Source organism: Dromiciops gliroides, chromosome 3 (genome assembly GCF_019393635.1).
Source record: "Dromiciops gliroides isolate mDroGli1 chromosome 3, mDroGli1.pri, whole genome shotgun sequence".
NCBI lineage: Eukaryota > Metazoa > Chordata > Mammalia > Microbiotheria > Microbiotheriidae > Dromiciops > Dromiciops gliroides.
In genome coordinates, this window is record NC_057863.1 from 523,899,903 (window position 1) to 523,917,427 (window position 17,525).

The 17,525-nt window shown below is 38.1% G+C and overlaps 1 protein-coding gene across 3 annotated transcripts in view; it reads right to left on the bottom strand.

The window, feature by feature from the left end:
• Window positions 1-4,178: 4,178 nt before the first annotated feature.
• The window catches only part of PDGFD (platelet derived growth factor D), a 304,752-nt gene continuing 291,405 nt past the window's right edge, over window positions 4,179-17,525 (bottom strand). For all 3 annotated transcript variants that reach the window (XM_043990870.1, XM_043990871.1, XM_043990869.1), the window contains one exon: window positions 4,179-7,051. In XM_043990870.1, the coding sequence (XP_043846805.1) occupies window positions 6,926-7,051 (126 nt within the window). In that variant the 3' untranslated portion in view covers window positions 4,179-6,925. The remainder of the gene's footprint in view (window positions 7,052-17,525) is intronic.

The following is a 17,525-nucleotide window of genomic DNA, read 5'->3' on the forward strand; positions in this document are numbered from 1 at the left end:
ATTAATCATTATATTAGAGATGGATTGAACCAAATACATCAAAGCAACCAGAGAAGTTTCTCCTTTCAGTCCATGAGGTTTGTTGTCTGCAAGAAATCCCAAACCCCAGATCTCAGCTCCTTCTTCCATCTACTTTCACAGGGAACTGGCAAGTGTTATTCCGTAGGGCTTTTTTGGGCAGCTGTCTATCCTCCCAGGTTTTCCTACTCACCGGATAATCTCAGAGATTTCCAACCAGTGGAAATGATTCAGGAACTTGGGGACCTTCTGCTTGTCTCTGTCTTGGCTGATTAGGTTTGACTCAGCTGGATACTTGAATTCTTTGTTTATTCCATGATCTGGGCAACCTAGTCTGTCTCTACATGTGCTCTCAAAGGTGCTTTTCACACATTCTCTTTCTCTTGGGCCTGACTCATGCCCAAATAGTAAAATCTTATGACAGGAAAATGGCTGTCTCTTCCCTATTCACCTTTGCCAAAGTTTGGTTGTTGTTGTTGTTGTTGTTGTTGTTTTTCCTGACATCACCTAAACCTTCCTATCATATTGACATAATCATGGGCCATAGACCTATCCTTAGCTGGTGGTCCTTTGTTCAGAACCATATCAAGGAGATTGTCAGGGTAAATGAATCTATTACACATAATGGGTAAAATCATTACCTGAGATCCAAGGTGGGGAGGCCATTACTTACTGGGGCAATCAGAGAAAAGTTCCTATGTGTTTTTTTTGTTTTGTTTTGTTTTGTTTTTTAGTGAGGCAATTGGGGTTAAGTGACTTGCCCAGGGTCACATGGCTAGTAAGTGTTAAGTGTCTAAGGCCGGATTTGAACTCAGGTACTCATGACTCCAGGGCTCTATCCACTGCGCCACCTAGCTGCCCCCTATGTGTTCTTAATATATTCCCTAAGAATGTAAGTCTAAGGTTTGCCTACTTCATACTAGACCCGAATCTAAAATGAATGGTGGTGTCAGTTTGGGGGCCTTATTTAGTATATAGTGTTCCTAAATTATGATACTCCCTTGAGGAATTGACATAAAATCTCCAAGGATACTTAGAATCAAACATTGGGCTTTACTTCAATCTAACTAGCAGGTTAGAGAGGAGAAAATGTGGAGAGGAGCAGGAAAGGGAATTGGAGAGAAGAGAAAAGGCAGCAGATATGGCAGACAGAGCCTACCCAACTATGTATGACCCCAGAGAAAAGGTTGTTGAAAGATTCTGACTATATTCATTTCTAAAAAGAAAGAAGTCACATTAACCTTGGGGTTGTTTAAAAACCTGAACCCAACATAGGGGTATGTTTATCATTTGGTTCCTGATTGCATGTGCGCGCCGCGCGCGCACACACACACACACACACACGCACACACAAATGGCAACTCTTAAGAGAAATTGCAAAACTGAGAAATGAAGAATTTTTTGGCTTGTGATTCTGCTGCACCTGGTACATTAACCTTTATTATGGAATTAGCTCCACTTTCTTCTAACTAAATCTAGTGTAGAGTTATTAGATAATAGCATCTAGGAATGAGATTTGAGAAATGCCAAGGTACAAGTTAATTAGCAAAAATGCAAGAGAAATAAACTTAGCAGAAAAGGCAGCATCCCAAATTAAACAGTTGCTTTTCAATTATTTGCAGCAGAATATTTTTTTCTGGGGGTTTTCTGTGGGTGTGATCAGTTGTGTTGAAATATTTGAAAGGAGATGTCATATTTAACTTAAAACACAACAGCTTTGGAGTGAACATCGATAAAACCTGTAAATTATGAATATTCTGTCTTCCAGCATGTTTGATGAGGGCTGTCAATAAGCAAAATTGTATTTCTTAGGATTATAGTCCTGAATACTAATTTGGGGCTTTTCATTTCATGTTGCACTAAGAGGACCCTAGGAGAATAGGAGCAAATTGGACATCTGTTGAGTTAGCATTCTAGGAGCAAAATTGGGCCAGTATACCATTTCAGAAAATAGACAGTAAAAAATCTTTAGTGCATTTATAATTTAATATTGTTGATGTGATGGCTTCAGTGAATTTTTAAAATTTGAAATCAACTCAAAGCATTCTGAAAAAGCTATTTGAATCAATCATACATGCCCAAACACACCTTAATTAGATAGTTGGTGTTTCTGATGATGAATTTAATGACTAAGGGAATGGACCTATGACCATACCTACCTAGACAAAAGCCTGGCCTGGGTTCAAATCCCAATTTTTCCTAGCTATATGATACTGAAAAAGTGTAGAACGCAATTTCCTTATCTGTAAAATGAGGTGAGGTTGTACTAGATCCTTGGCCTTGAAACACAGTATACTAAAATAGCCAGAGAGCAGAACTTGACCTATATTTGGAGTCTGAAGACCTATATTCAAATCTGGATCCTGAAACATACCAGCTGCATAATCATTTACCCTCTCAGTAAGTACCCTAGACAACTCTCTAAGAATTGTTTCAGATGATCATGCATTATTGGAGGGATTATCCACAGCAGGAGTTTCTCACACAGATGAAATCACAAGGCTAGATCAATAATAATGATAATGATAATAATGATAATAATAATAATAATGAACACAAAGAGAACCTACATTCAAATTTTTCTCCTCTTACTCCCTATGTGAACTCGAGCAAGTTACTTGTCCTCTCTGGGTTTTGCTGTTTGAAAAATGAGAAGGATGGACTAAATGGCCTTCCAGGTCACTCTGCATCAGTAAACTTATTAAAAAATAATGTATGCGACCAAAACAAACCACTCACCTTATACAGATGTGGTTCAATCTCAGCAGGCTGATCATACTATGCTTTGTGGACTATTCAGTGATGGAAACTTTGAGATATCAGTAGCAGTCCTATTAAGATGGCAGGATCATAAATTTATTGCAGAAAGGACCTTAGGAACCTTCTAATCCAGGCTCCTCATTTTACATATGAGGAACTGCCAGGGAAGTTATATGACTTGATCAGGGTCGTACAACTAGTAGGCATCTAAAATGAGATTTGAACTCATATCTTCCTGACTCCAAGTCTGGCACTGTTGTTATTCATCCTTTATTTTTTTATAATGAAAAATATCGATTTTAATTTGTTTAATCTAATTATAATGTTTTATGAGCTCCCTGTCCAATTCCCCTTCTTGTCTAAATCAATGCCTACTGAAGATTAACTTTAAACATTCATCTTTTATTTTTGAAGATCAATGACCTCACAGCCTTGACTTTTCTATAACTCAGATTTAAGTGAGGCAGAATTGTGCAAAGTCATCAGCCTCACTCTCTCTTCTAGAGTCATCGAAGTACAGTATCAAGGCAAAAGGCAAAATAACTGGTGATGGCTTGGGATGCTTCATGTTTTTTGATATCTAACCAAGTTCAGCCACCTTCATGGCCATTGGAAAAAATGTACTCATTCGCCTAATCCTGGGCAAAGTCTTCACATGCTTGGGATAGACATTCCCCTAACTCATTGATGGGTTAGAGGCCTGTTGGTTACCATCAACAGTTTTAGTCTGTCTGCTGAGACAATTTTACCCAGGTGTAGCTATTGTGTATGCTACAGATTCTTGGAGCCACAGGCGAGAGTTGGGTGAAGATGGACACCAAAGATGGATGAACGGCCCTGAAAAGGGATCAGCAGAGAGGCTAGTTCCCCCTGAACACCTCACATAGCCATTGCTGGTAGTAAAATTGGTACAAGATTGCCAGTGCCACAAATTAGAAGTTCTAGGGGCTGGCTGCCCAAATGGAACAGGGTAGCACTTCAGAGAAGGGGCTAGTCAGGGCAAGGACAATGTTGACCCACTGAGCAGAGTTACTTTCAGGATGCAAGTGAGGAGAGTAAAACTTTTCATTTTTTGGTGAGAGATACAAGATAAAAAGGTGTTACTTCAAAATACAGCTCAGGAACTATTTCATTTTCCCTCACTGCATGGTTAACAGGCAGTTGATCATGTGGAAGTACATGGTCCAGGTAGCAATTTGTAGCGTTTCTGCATTTTGAAATGGAGTCCTGTGAAATCACATCATCCTGTCTGTATGACACTTAATTTCAAACAGCTGGGTATAGTTGTGAAAATAAGTTTGGAATACTGCACAGCTTTTAAAAATTGAATTTGTACACAGAATAATCATTGAACACTTTCTTTCAAAAGCAATATTTATTTTCCAAGAAGATAAGGGAAACATGTTTTGATATAGAAAATGCTGTTGTTTGGAGGTGGGGGGTAGCTATAATACATAAAAAATGCACTTAGGAAAGTGTCCTGCCCGACAAGCATCCATTGAATAAAGAATGACATCCTGTATGAAGTCATATGGAAGTATGGATTTAACATTTGAAGGGAATGAAATTTATGATGCTGGGCTTTTCATTCCTATAATAGCTAGGATTTAGATATTACTTTGATGTTTGCCAAGCACTTTAAATACAAGGAGTCCAAAATGCTTAATGCTGTAAATGATACTAAGACTTTGTATTTCTACTTAATCCTGGCATTGATGCAGGCAGGATTCAAACTCAGGTCTTCCTGATTCCAAATCCAGTGTTTTATCCATTTCAAGGACAGTAAACAAGTTTAATCAACTATGTTAGGGGAACTCAATAGAAAAAAGAAAACTGAGAAAGATTTCAACAAAATATCCAGGAACAACAAAAAAATAGTGAATATGCCTTCTTGAATTTTTGGCTAAGTAAGTCTCAAAAAAACTTGGTCATAACCTGTACCATAACCCACACTGAGTTTTTATGGCATCAAAAGTTAGGTAGAGAACTCAATTTTTTTTCTTCTTCATAGTCATGTTGGGTGTTGTCTTCAAGCCATAATGATGTAACATATTGGAAGCCTTAATTTTCAACAGATTCATGGCAATCCACAGTGAACTAAGTTTATGGTTCTCGATCATTAATATGCATACCAGTTTCAATATCGTGATTTCCAACACTCAAAACTTTGCCCTTACCAATCTTACCTTTGGTGCTGTGCCTCTAACCATTTCTATGCTCTGAGATTGGGGAGGTGACGAATGGAAGGTTTCAGGTCTTCCCTCTTGCAGCAAAAAAATCAAAACATGGAAACTTAAGGAACATTAAGAGCTATCTGAATGGGGTGTTAACTTTTTGCTGGATCATCCTCTGACTTAGAAAAAACAAGTAGCCTTAGAACATTCTTCTGACTCTGGGACTTACCCAGATCCTTGTCTCAACCTATTGGGAGCAGCTGAACATTTTTCCCATATTTAGTCAGTCTGAACCTAGCACCATAGAACAATCTGGCTATCTGTTATCTTCTAAAGCAGGAAGAAAAATGAAGCTTGCTTTGAGCAGCCCTAAGAAAACTAATAATAAAAAAAAGAGGCATAGCATTGGCAACTGTGATGTCAGTGCCTTTCTATGAAGAGCCCAGCTTACAGGATGATGAATCACTTCCCACCCCTCTAGTAAGTCTCCTCTTAAATAGACATTTGGGAGCCAGAAAGGAAAAAAAAAATGACTATAAATAATAAGAATAAAAAACAAACAAAAACAGTTGGATTTTCATGTGTTAGAGCAGAGTTGAACTGGCATTAACACGATATTTACTGTGCAGCTCCTAAGACTGCCTCAATAAAGTTATAAAGTCAGTGAGAAGTCCCTGGCTTTATTTGATTCAGAAACAGGAATGCAGCATGTTAGTAGGTATGAGATTAGGGATGTAACAACTATACAATTGTTCTTGTTATTAAAACACAAAAGCTTTAAAGTTATAAATATTTTGTGATAGCTCACCAATTTCAGCCCATGCCCAGAATATTGTTGTAAATCCACTTCTATATATCTAAGAGACAAGAACACAAAAGCAGTGCACATAAAAATGAATTGGTGCAGCTAGAGAGAGCTTGAACCTACTATTAAGCCTAGATCCTCACCCATTAAATGTTCTAGCCCATTTTCAGTTATATTAACACTCAAAAGCTCCCTCTTTCTGGTTTTTAACTGCCCACATCTTATATGGAACAACATCTGGAAGAATGACTCAGAGTCTACAAGCTATCTTGGAAAGGCATTTTTGTTTTTCTAAAAAGGAATTTAGAGCACTTTCTTAAAGTCTGAATAAGCATGAATGGCTCCCCCTTGGATTTTAGGCTCTTAAGGTGCATCTTTTATTTGAAGCATTAGAAACATCCCTTCTGAACATTATTTTTCAGAGATAGGCAGTGCCAAATAAATTAACATGCCTCAGCAAAATGCAAATGAATAGATATTTCAATGGCAGGAATATAGCTTTTTGCAAACCATATATTCTGGTAGAATTGGGGAAATGGATTATCACTGCTTATTCTAGAGAGGGCTTAATGTATCTTAAAAGAATTAACATTTCAGCACCTGAGCTTTTCTTATAACCATACTTTTGTCAGTGTTTATATTCCCAACTTTGAAGTACATGTAAAAAAAGGGTTTTTTTCAAGAATTCTTTTGATATTTTAAAGATTTAAAACTGTATTTTACACAAGTGGACAAAGATGACTTCTCTACAAACAACTTTTTTGGCATTTCACAATTCACTGTTTTCTTCAAAGGGCTTCTTGGGAATAAGGCATGGATCCAGATGTTGAATCTAGTTACAGCTGCTTATATAAATTGGAGAAACCACTTAATCTACCTATTTACATGTAGATAGATAGATACAGATACATTACATATATTGATGATGACCTTATCTCAGATAGTACTACTAAACTTAGTCCTAAATTTTTGGATACAAAAGTCTATGATACATGTATCTAGCTGCCGTGGCACTAGCAAAGCTATGCTGAAACTCAGCCATCAGTTTTACTCATTGCAATGCAGGCTAGTAGCAAAGTTCTGGTGCCCATGGGAGAAGGTTCTCTTACAGCACCCTCCTTAAAATGAAAAGGTCTTTCACGCTTAAAACGAGCATGTCCATTGATTTTTATCGAGGTGGCCGTGAGCTACATATACAATCACAGCGCTCGTGATGATCCAGTTGAATATCAATAAGAGCCATGTTCTTAGTTTTTCCCTTCCTCCTGAAATGGCCAGGTTCAAATTTCAGCACCTATAAAGAGAAGGATACCTTCTGTCAGAATATCTTTTGAGGTTGACCTCAATCAGGCTGCCATTACCTCTTCCCTTAATGATACACTTAGTCCAATCAACAGATCTTTGTTAATAGCTTAACACATGGTAGCTAGTACAGGTCAAATAAGGATGTAGTAAAGAAATGGAAGACATGGACCACATACCTTTTGTACATTGACACTTTCTATCTGCAGCTCTGTTTGGTTTGAACTTAGGAACAATATGTTCCATCCAGGATAAAGTGACCACCTAAAATCTCATCATTATGTTTAATTCAACTTTGCATACTAAACACCTTACCAACTCTCTCAGCCTCCTCTCCCCTCTGATAGGAAAGCAATAAACTCTTCCCAAAGCTATCCTTTATAGAAACCTGGATCTCGGCTCTCTAACTAGCTCTCCATTTTCTATCTGCAACTCTGCTTGGTTTGAACTACAAGGAATATGATGTCCCTGAGGCAGATACCCCCTGGTATTTTCCCCTCCTTGCTTTTCAGCTTCTTCTTCCCACATTAGATTGTAAGCTCCTTGAGGGCACTGGCTATCTTTCTTTTTCATAATTGTTTCTCCAGTACTTAGCGTAGTGCCTGGCAAATGGCAGGGACTTAATAAATGTTTATTGAATTGAATTGAATCAGCTTATAGGATTTTGATCAAAAACAGTTAATTTTCAGTATAAGAAAAAGTGAACAGATTTCACAAATATAGTTTATATTTAGAATGTCAAGGCAAAATTGTTTTCTTGAAGCAATAATACCATATATGTGGTATTTTATGCTTTGCAGAGTGCTTCATATGTATTCTTTCATTTCATCTACTTTTTTTTTCTTTTTTCCCCCAAGGCAATGAGGGTTAAGTGATTTGCCCAGGGTCACACAGCTAGCAAGTGTCAAGTGTCTGATGCTGGATTTGAACTCAGGTCCTCCTGGATCCAGGGCCAATGTTTTATCCACTGTGCCGCCTAGCTGCCCCAATCTCATTTTATCTTCATAAATATTCTGTAAGGGAGGAGTTATTATTAAGCTAAGAAAGGTTTAATGACTCACCCAGAGTTGTATAGTTAAAAGGTCACTGAGAGATTTGAAATCAGATCTTCCTAATTCTAAGTCTAGGCCTATATTCCCTGTGCCATCTTGCTGTCCCACTCCACTTTGATATAGATATGGTCCTGACTAAGGAAAATGTTACTGTTTTTACAGGTATGACATGTTTATTAAATGAAAAGATTAATGGAACTTGCAGTTCATGGAAAAGATTCAGGCTCTATCTTTATATGCTACTGTTTAATCAAAGAATTAGGTTTTATACTAAAAATGATCATCCTGCTTTAAAGGAGTTCAAATAGAATCTTAATTTGCTTAATAATCATTCTCCTGTGTTGCAGATACTGAATAGGTTTCAACTTGGGGAATCATGTCTACACATAGCTATAATTGTGAAATTTTAAAAAATGTTTTTATCATATGTACTCCTATGTATCTTTCATGTGTTTGCTCTTTCTCTCTCTCTCCCTTTTTTTTTTTTTTTTTTTTTTTTTTTTTACCATAAGCTCCTTGAGGATAGAGAAGTGTGTTGTGCTGGAAAAATAATTGGATTTGAAGGTAGAAGACCTGGTAGCCAATCCTGTATCCAAAACTTACTAGCTATGTGACCTTGTCTCATTCTTTTTTTTGGTGAGGTAATTGGGGTTAAGTGACTTGCCCAGGGTCACACAGCTAGTAAGTGTTAAGTGTCTGAGGCCAGATTTGGACTCAGGTCCTCCTGAATCCAGGGCTGGTGCTCTATCCACTGTGCCACCTAGTTGCCCCTACCTTGTCTCATTCTAAAACTCAATACATATGGGGAAAGCAGTATATAAATATGAGTTATTATTATTATAAATGATAATTGATAATTGAGCCAGTGGCTTGGTGGATATAGCACTAGGCCTGGAGTCAGGAAGACCTGAGTTCAAATTCGGCCTCAGACACTTCCAAGCTGTGTAACCCTGGGTAAGTCACTTAATCTCTGACTGCTTGACAATATGGATCCACCGGAGAAGGAAATGAAAAACCACTCCAATATCTTTGCCAAGAAAATCCCAAATGGGGTAATGAAGGGCTGGGCATGACCAAAGTAAAATCATTATTAGTACTATTTTCCTTACTCTCTCTTAAGAGTGCAAAATACAATGTAAACCACACAGTGGCTTACTTTTGTCTTTAATCAAGGCCAAAAAGATGTAGAGGTTTTGTGGTGGCTAGCAAAAATCACTAGGCTTGAGTCAGAAAAACTGGATCCAAGTTTACAGCTCTGAGATAGATCAGTTATGTGATCTCTGGTAAGTTACATCACTCTTTGTGCCTCAGTTTCCTGCTCTAGAATATCAGTACTTAGATCACCTACTTCACACAGTGCTTGTGAATAATTCTCTTTGCAGCTACAATTTGTCATTTGAACATTGGCTATGGTTATGAATTCTCGAGCTCTAGAACAGTGTATGACGTCTCCACTGCACATTATTCTCATTGTCATGAGCACAATCTTCACAATACCTGTCATAAATCATCAGTATCCCATTTTGTCTTATTATATATGACCCACATATCCACACTTTATCCAGCGACATTGGCATTTGAATACAAAATTAAATGCAAAACAAGCATTTATTAAATATCTACTATGCTTCAAGCATTGTTAAGTATTGGAGATACAAAGGAAAATATCAGTCCTCATGTATCACAGTTAAAAAATATAGTAGCTAAATAAAGCACAATATTTAGGAACTGAAATGAAACATTTAATCAGGCTATGGACAGCAGCCTATACAAATATCTTCTTTTTTTCTTCAAGGATCTGCCATCCCCTTACATCACTATATGCACCATAGTAAAACTACAAGGTAGTATTTTCTAGTATGAAGTAGGTTTGGAGAAAAAAAATGGACTAAGATCTTATGGCTGGAAATTTGTAATTGTTACTCAAATCTATCTTTCATTTTATTGGTTATGACCCATAATCTTCCTTCTCTGAACTCCAATCACAACCAGAATTTGGTATGCATCAGGGTACAAACTCGAAACATAAATGAATATAATATAATGGAGTCCTGGACCTGGAGACAGGAAGATAATGATTCAATTTCTATCTTTGGCTTAATTGTGATATTCCCATGACCAATTCACTTAACTTTCATCAACTAAGTTATGGATGGGGCTAAAGTATACATTAGTCGAGGGAGTTCCCATGTAGATGAAATCAGAGTGTTTGACATATCAATCCTGGTTTAGAGTCTTATGCCTATGAATATGCCTACTCAACCACAGTGCAAGCCCCCTGATGGCAGGAATGGTGTCTTATACTCTTTTTATTTCTCCTGTAGCCCAGTGTCATCCTGCCTATACAGCAAGGCTCAATAAATGTTTCTTGGTGTGGAGCTGAATAGTGCTGGCAGTGATGCCAATCATTCAAGTGTTTGTAAGGGAGGACAAAGGAACCAAAATGGTATCCTTTACTTTTCTCTTGACCTCTCTTATCCCCAGCCTTTCTCATTGTCTCCCACCTTCAGCTTTTCTCTGAGAAAGTCAGCTGACTGGTTATAGGTTATCTGACCACCTTTGAAGGGAAGATACCAGAAAATGGCTTACAGCAAGCAGCTCAAGGAAGCCTACCCTTGGGTGTCATCAAACAGAGCTGGCTGGTCGGTGAGTCATAGCCCTCCATGCCATTTGGTGAAAATGAATAGATTTTAATCAGACCTCCTATCCCAGGGGTGAGGGGAATTGGAGGAGAAACAAAGGTCTAGAAAACAAAACGGGAGAACTAAATACAGAGGATGGAGACAAAACAGTGTCTGCCCTAGAATAGTTTTATCTCACTCAGATGTAGTGAAAATTAATGAAAAATATTTCAAAGTAGGCCCCTCCAACTGCACCTCCCTGCCACACACACATTCCCCATCCTACACTGATCTTTGCTTTACCCTAACCTATCTCAAGCTTGGTTGGTGTTCATAACAGAATTAATAGTAAAAAAGTAAAGCAAATGCTTTTTATACCATTTCTGGCTATCCATACCACTCTACTTCATAAAACATATAAAAGCATGACTGTCATCTCTTGGGTCCATCTGCTTGGTAAAATGTCATGGAATGCTGGACTCTTACCACTCTGTAAAGGATTTCTCAAAAAATGAATTAGGCTTTTTGGTCAAAGGCACTCGGCATATTTTCTAGTCTTTCAAAAAAAAAATCTGCTCCAGTAGAAACTATTTAAAAGAAACCACTATCAAAGGCTGACAATTTCAAATGATTGGCATCCACAAAAGCAGAGCCCTGTCGAATAGCTTTCTCATTTGATGGCAAACAAAAGTACATGCTGTGGGATGAGAGCAGAGATCTGGGCAGTATTTACACTAACTGGCCTCCCAACTGCTTGGGGATTTTCCCTGTGTTTTATATTAAGAAACATGAGCAGGGTATATATGTGCTTTGCTGATAAGAAGAGAGAAATGAATTGGCAGACACTTTCCCAGACAAGACAGGAAAGCCACGTTTGAACAAAGTGGAAATTGGACTGCTCTCCTGGCTGATCACAGCACTGATGTTCAAAGCTTTCAGGCGACGTAATCGTCTCAGGTTCAGGTACACAGGGGCGAATGGGAGAAGAAAGCAAAGCTGATTTGAGGTAGCATTGAAAGCTAAAAGAGGAATGAAAAGCTTTTATCTAGGCAAGAAAACTGGCTGGTTATAGGTTATTTGGCCACCTTTGAAGGGAAGACACTGGCAAATGGGTTACAGTAGCTCAAGGAAGCCTGTCCATGGGTGCCACAGAACATAGATTCCCTGCCGGCGGCAAAATGAGTCATGGGCCCAGAAAACATTTGGAGAAAATGAAAAGACTTGAACTAGACAGAAAATGCTTCCTATGGGTTAGGGGTTGGGGAGAGAATCAGGAACTCTTGGTTTCATTGGAATAGGGTTGGAAATTCTTTACCCAGTGTCCTTTCAATTTTACTGAGGCTAAGGAATGACTTATGTGGACAACTAGAGTTATACAAAAGCAGCATGGCTGATCAGTTTCCAGAGGTACTAGGTTTGGGAAGGTAGCATGACCCAGTACAAAATGTACTGAATCAAAAATGAGAGGAGGGGGCAGCAAAGTGGGCCAGTAGATAAAGCAGCATCCCTGGATTCAGGAGTACCTGAGTTCAAATCTGGCCTCAGACACTTGACACTTACTAGCTGTGTGACCCTAGGCAAGTCACTTAACTCTTATTGCCCCGAAAAAAAAAAAAAGAATAAGAGGACTTGGTTTTGAATCTCTCTGCTTGCTACTTAATACCTATATGATCCTTGAAGAAAAGGAAAGAAGCATTTATTAAGTGACAACCACGTGCTATGTACTGGGTTAAGTACTTTACAAATAGCTCATTTGATTCTGACAACAACCCTAGGAAGTAGGTATTGTTATTATCCTCATTTTACAACCGAAGAAACTGAGGCAGACAGTGGTTGAATGACTTGCCCATGGACATGAGTGCCCATGAGTGAATGAATGACCAAGGCCAAATTTGAGCTCTGGTCTTTCTGACTCCAGAGTCAATGTTCTAACCGTTGTGCCACCCAGCTGCCTTTTGAGTAAGTACTTTCACCTTTGTGGACATCACTTTTACATACTAAAATGAGGGAGTTGAATTAGATGGCCTCTGAAGTCCTTATAAAAACAAATATAGAAAATCTATGACTCTGTGACCAGCTGACATCTAAGATTCCTTTGATCTGTAAATGAATCCATGCTCCTATCTCTCTGGAAGTCTTCAAGCAAAGGCTGACAATCACTTCTCAGGGGTGTGGTAGAAGGTATGCTCAGGTACAGGTTGGACACAATGGACTCAGAGATTCAGTGATGCTAAAGAGAGGACGATGGAGGTAGGCTTAACAGTCTTGGTCCTAAGATGCACAGAGATGCTCAGTTTTGCATCTGCAAATTAGCACATCATGAAGTATATTTAAGTACAGTTACTCGCTTCGTTGCCAATAAACCACTGAATGAATTATTGCCATTATGCTATTACACTAATAAAACAATACCATGCATAAGAGGGATCTGCTGAGTTAGGCTCTTGTTTATTGGGCATATAAAAAAGGTTGTTATGGCCTTGTAACCATTCTCAAATTAATGGCTGACACAGGAACACAAGTGCATATTTCAGAACAAACACATTGTGTAAACTTGGGTCATTAAGAGTTTATTTAAGATTCTGCCCAACTTCTGAGGCAGATGGTACATGTTATATGTCATTTCCCCCTTCAATTATTTTTGGTTTTTTGCATTTTCCCTGTCCCTTTACCTCCAACGCCTCTAGTGCTTTTGAAAAATGTGCACAGAATCAGCTTTCTTGAGGGTTCATCATGAGCAAGCTTGATGAGTGAAAAAAATCACATGACAAGGAAAGTAAATTATATTGTTATATTTGAACTGATTAATTGTTGACCTTACAGGCAATGGAAATGACAGTGGCTGAAAGATGGAAGCCTCATAATATGACACAATACTCAAAAAAAGAGGAATCCATGAGTGGATGGCTCAACAAGCTTTAAGCTCAGATCATATTCATCTTGTTAAGCTTAGAGGAGGTTCTGGAAAAGGAGAGGAAGTAATAACTAACATTTATATAGGGTCTTCAAATTCTCACAGTGTTTTACATACAGGCCCTCAAATGAAACACAAAAACTCTGGGATGTAGGCACTATAGGCATTGTTATTCATATTTTGTATATAAGAAGATTGAAGCTCAAAGAGTTTAATAATAATAGCTAGCATTGATATAGTGACTACTATGTGCCAGGCACTGAGCTAGGTACCTTAGAAATATTGTCTGAGGTTAGATTTGAACTTGGGTCTTCCTGACTCCAGGCACTGCACCCTAGCCACTGCTCTACCTGGCTGCTCAAGGTTAAGAGACTTTTCCTATAAGGATTGGAGCTAGAAAGTTCTAGAGGGAGAATGTAAACTCAGGTGTCTTGACTACAAGACCAATTCTATGCACTCAAGAAGAGTATCCCAAACTACAAAGTTGCCTTGCACTTTCTTTTTCTTTCTTTCTTTTTCTTTTTTGGGCAGGGCAATGAGGATTAAGTGACTTGCCCAGGGTCACACAGCTAGTATCAAGTGCCTGACTTCAGATTTGAACTCAGGTCCTCCTGAATCCAGGGCTGGTGCTTTATCCACTGTGCTGCCTAGCTGCCCCCTCCCTGCACTTTCAAAATGTAGTCTCTGTATGTGTAGAAATTTACTTCCATTGGAAATTTTTCCTCCATTCTTTAGGGATTCAACTGCTTGTGTAATGCAGTAGCCGTTTGAATGCCTAAGAGATCATCCTTAATGGTCAATGCCTGCTGACTACAGTCAACTTCACTGCAGAGAACCTAAAGAAATGTCAGAGGACAGTCATCCTCATCAAGGGGTGGTCCCTGAGGTTGATCTATCTGTGAAGCAGTAATGGGAATTCCTAGATGATAGTACTACTATGAGGTGATGATAACAGCAAGGGAAAGTGTGAATCTCAGTGTGCAGCCTGAGCTAAGAAGCTACATGCATTTTTGAATGCTTTTAGGGTAACTCTATTCACCTTGTGAAGTTTCTCTTTTGAGGCTAAAAGGAAGAGAGAAATAAAACTGGTTTGAATTGAAAGAACAGACTTGGATGAAAAAGTAATATCAATGACTCAAATTTCTATAGTGTTTTAAAATTCATGAAAGATTTTGACATCCATAGTCACATTTGAGCCACACTATAACCCTGTGAGGTGGGGAAGGCATTATTACTCCCATTTTATAGATGAAGGAGCTAGCAAATTTCCAAAGGTAATTTGAATAACAGTCAACCCCAAAATTTCCATTATGATTTTGAGTTTGCATGGCACTTCAACAGTGGATGTTATTATCCAACCACCAAATAGTAATTATTTCTCATACTACTTCAGTATAGTAAGGTTGATAAGAAAGAGTTGAGGGTTGAGAGGTTCAAAATTAATAATCATAGGATTTTATAAGTGGAAGTGAACTTCTTTAACCAATAAAGCAATTCAAGCTCAAAAAGGTGAAAATGACTTTTCCTGCAGACACGTAGCTATGTGGCAGAGCTAAGTCAAGATTCCAAATCTCCCAATAACCAGTCTATTGCTGTTTCCAAATGATAGTACACTACCTCTATATTAGAAAACTAAGAAAGGTTTAATTGAAGGGGAAGGGATTATCTGAAAGGAAAGGATTTCTTGGCTCTGAGCTAAAAGTACACACCAAAACTTTGTATATAAGAGCAGTGATGTCACAGACCAATATTTTTCTTTTTAATGGTGATAACCAAAAATCATCATCCTCATTTGCTGCTGTATGTATGGGCAGGAAGGGGGTAAAGGTTGAGGGAGGATTATTACTCAGTCAAAAAATAACTTTTATTATGTTTGTTTTGAAAAAAGCAAGAACTCCCATTTAAATATGGTGCTTATTAATACTTGCGTACTTATTTTATACATTAAGATATCTATACTCATAAACTATGCCTCATATTGTAAATAGAAAGCAGAGGTTTTAAAATGACATAAAATACCACATTTGTGCTTAGCTATGGTTCACCTAACATAAATAATCCTTCAAAAATACAGTATTACATGGAAAAAAATTCACAAGGGGGTACAAACCAGCAAAGTTATAAATTGGAAATATCTTTCTGAGAGGCTAAAAGTAACCAAACTTAAAAGATTTCAATATATTTTTACAAAGACATAATAATATATAATCTTTATATTAGTAATGCAATTTCCTCCCTTTACATAGCAAAGAAATGCAGAATTGGCCTACTGCAAGGCAGGAAAACCTGCTCCTAATTACCCCCATTATATCCATAATAATCCACCACTCCATTGCTGATATGCCTGAATCTTCCACATTCTCCATACACTCCCATAACTTCAAGTGTGTCTTCACTTGCTTAGCACACTGGCAGAGAGTGCTTAGAGTACTTCTCAGGTCATCCAAACCAAAATATGGGGAGGGAAGGGAAAATTTCGGTCCAGAAAATGTTTTCAGATTGGTTTAAGCAACAAATGCTCCATTGTGAACTACTTGGGCTTTCCACCAATCAGACGCTGGGGAGGGATTTTCGACAAAGGGAAGCAACCTAATGATGTCACAGAGGTAGTTTTTGATATCAGGGTGAGGTTTGGTTTTTTAACTATTAGCAACATTACTATAACATGATCAGACTGACAAACATTCATCTATTGGGGGGCCTTTAGAAGCTGTGGAACTACTCAGTAGAGAAAATAGCCTATAGTTGTCACTATTGACAAACTCAGTTGACAGAACTGACTTAAGATGCTCTGGTTTCTATTCCCAGGCCAATGAATTGTCTGAGGCTGACCAGACATTATCAATTCCAGCCTCAGATTATTTTATTGATTTCCCAAACTCTCCCCTCCAGAGATTCCCAAGCTTTCTTTATGTACTTTTGCTTGTTATGTAAAAAAAACTTACCTTGTGAAACTCTGAGAAACTTACTCTTCCTGAGGGCAGTCTCATATCTCTCTCTGTTTTGTTACCCCATATGAACTCTGTCCCAAGTTCCCTTTTTTGGGTACCTCACCATATGCTGGGCAGTACTATGGGCTGCAACTCTTCTTCCTCGATTAAAGGTGTTAATTTTGTTATATTAATTGGTTTCATTAATTTTCAGGTTGACACTATTGCTAAGGGAATAATATCATATCAATTTCTCCACTGTAATAGGCAAAAGAGCAAATTAGATTCTATATCTATCCTTCTGCTGTCTCAAGGACTTCTGGCCTTGTGCAGAAATGGAGGTGTCCAGGGTTTAAAACAGTAGGAAAAAAAGTGGTGGGAATATTAAAAAAAAATTGCTAGGGGATATTGTACGGTTTGTCATTCATTATCAGATTCAGGAAAAGAATTGAACATTAGATCAAACTCTTGTTGCCCACCAAAAGTTTATGGCATCTACTTTTTCTAAAATTACCTTCAAAATTTTTATGTCTCCTGTCTTCTAAAATGCTCAAAATGACTTTCAGAAAACCTCAGCTGTGCTGAATATGAGTTTGTGAGAACAAGAAATAATTTAAAAACCTAAGTTTATACTCTATTGCACACACACAAAAATACCCCAAATCTTCATGTTATAAGGAGCAAGAAAAGTAAAATAAAAGGGTGAATATGAGTCTCATTGGAAGCTCTGTAATTTACGGGTTTTGTTCTTTAAATGCCTTGGACTTGTGCTGAGCCTGGTCACGTTTGCATAGAGAGATGGAGGTTTATACAGTATGAAAAATTCCAGTTACCACCTTAAGGGTGCTCATCCCTCATAGAAACTCATTTCACATCTCATCAGTTACAGCAATGAGATGGGGAAACTGATTTCTCATTTCTGTAAAGTGGGAATGTGCAAGGTGGATGG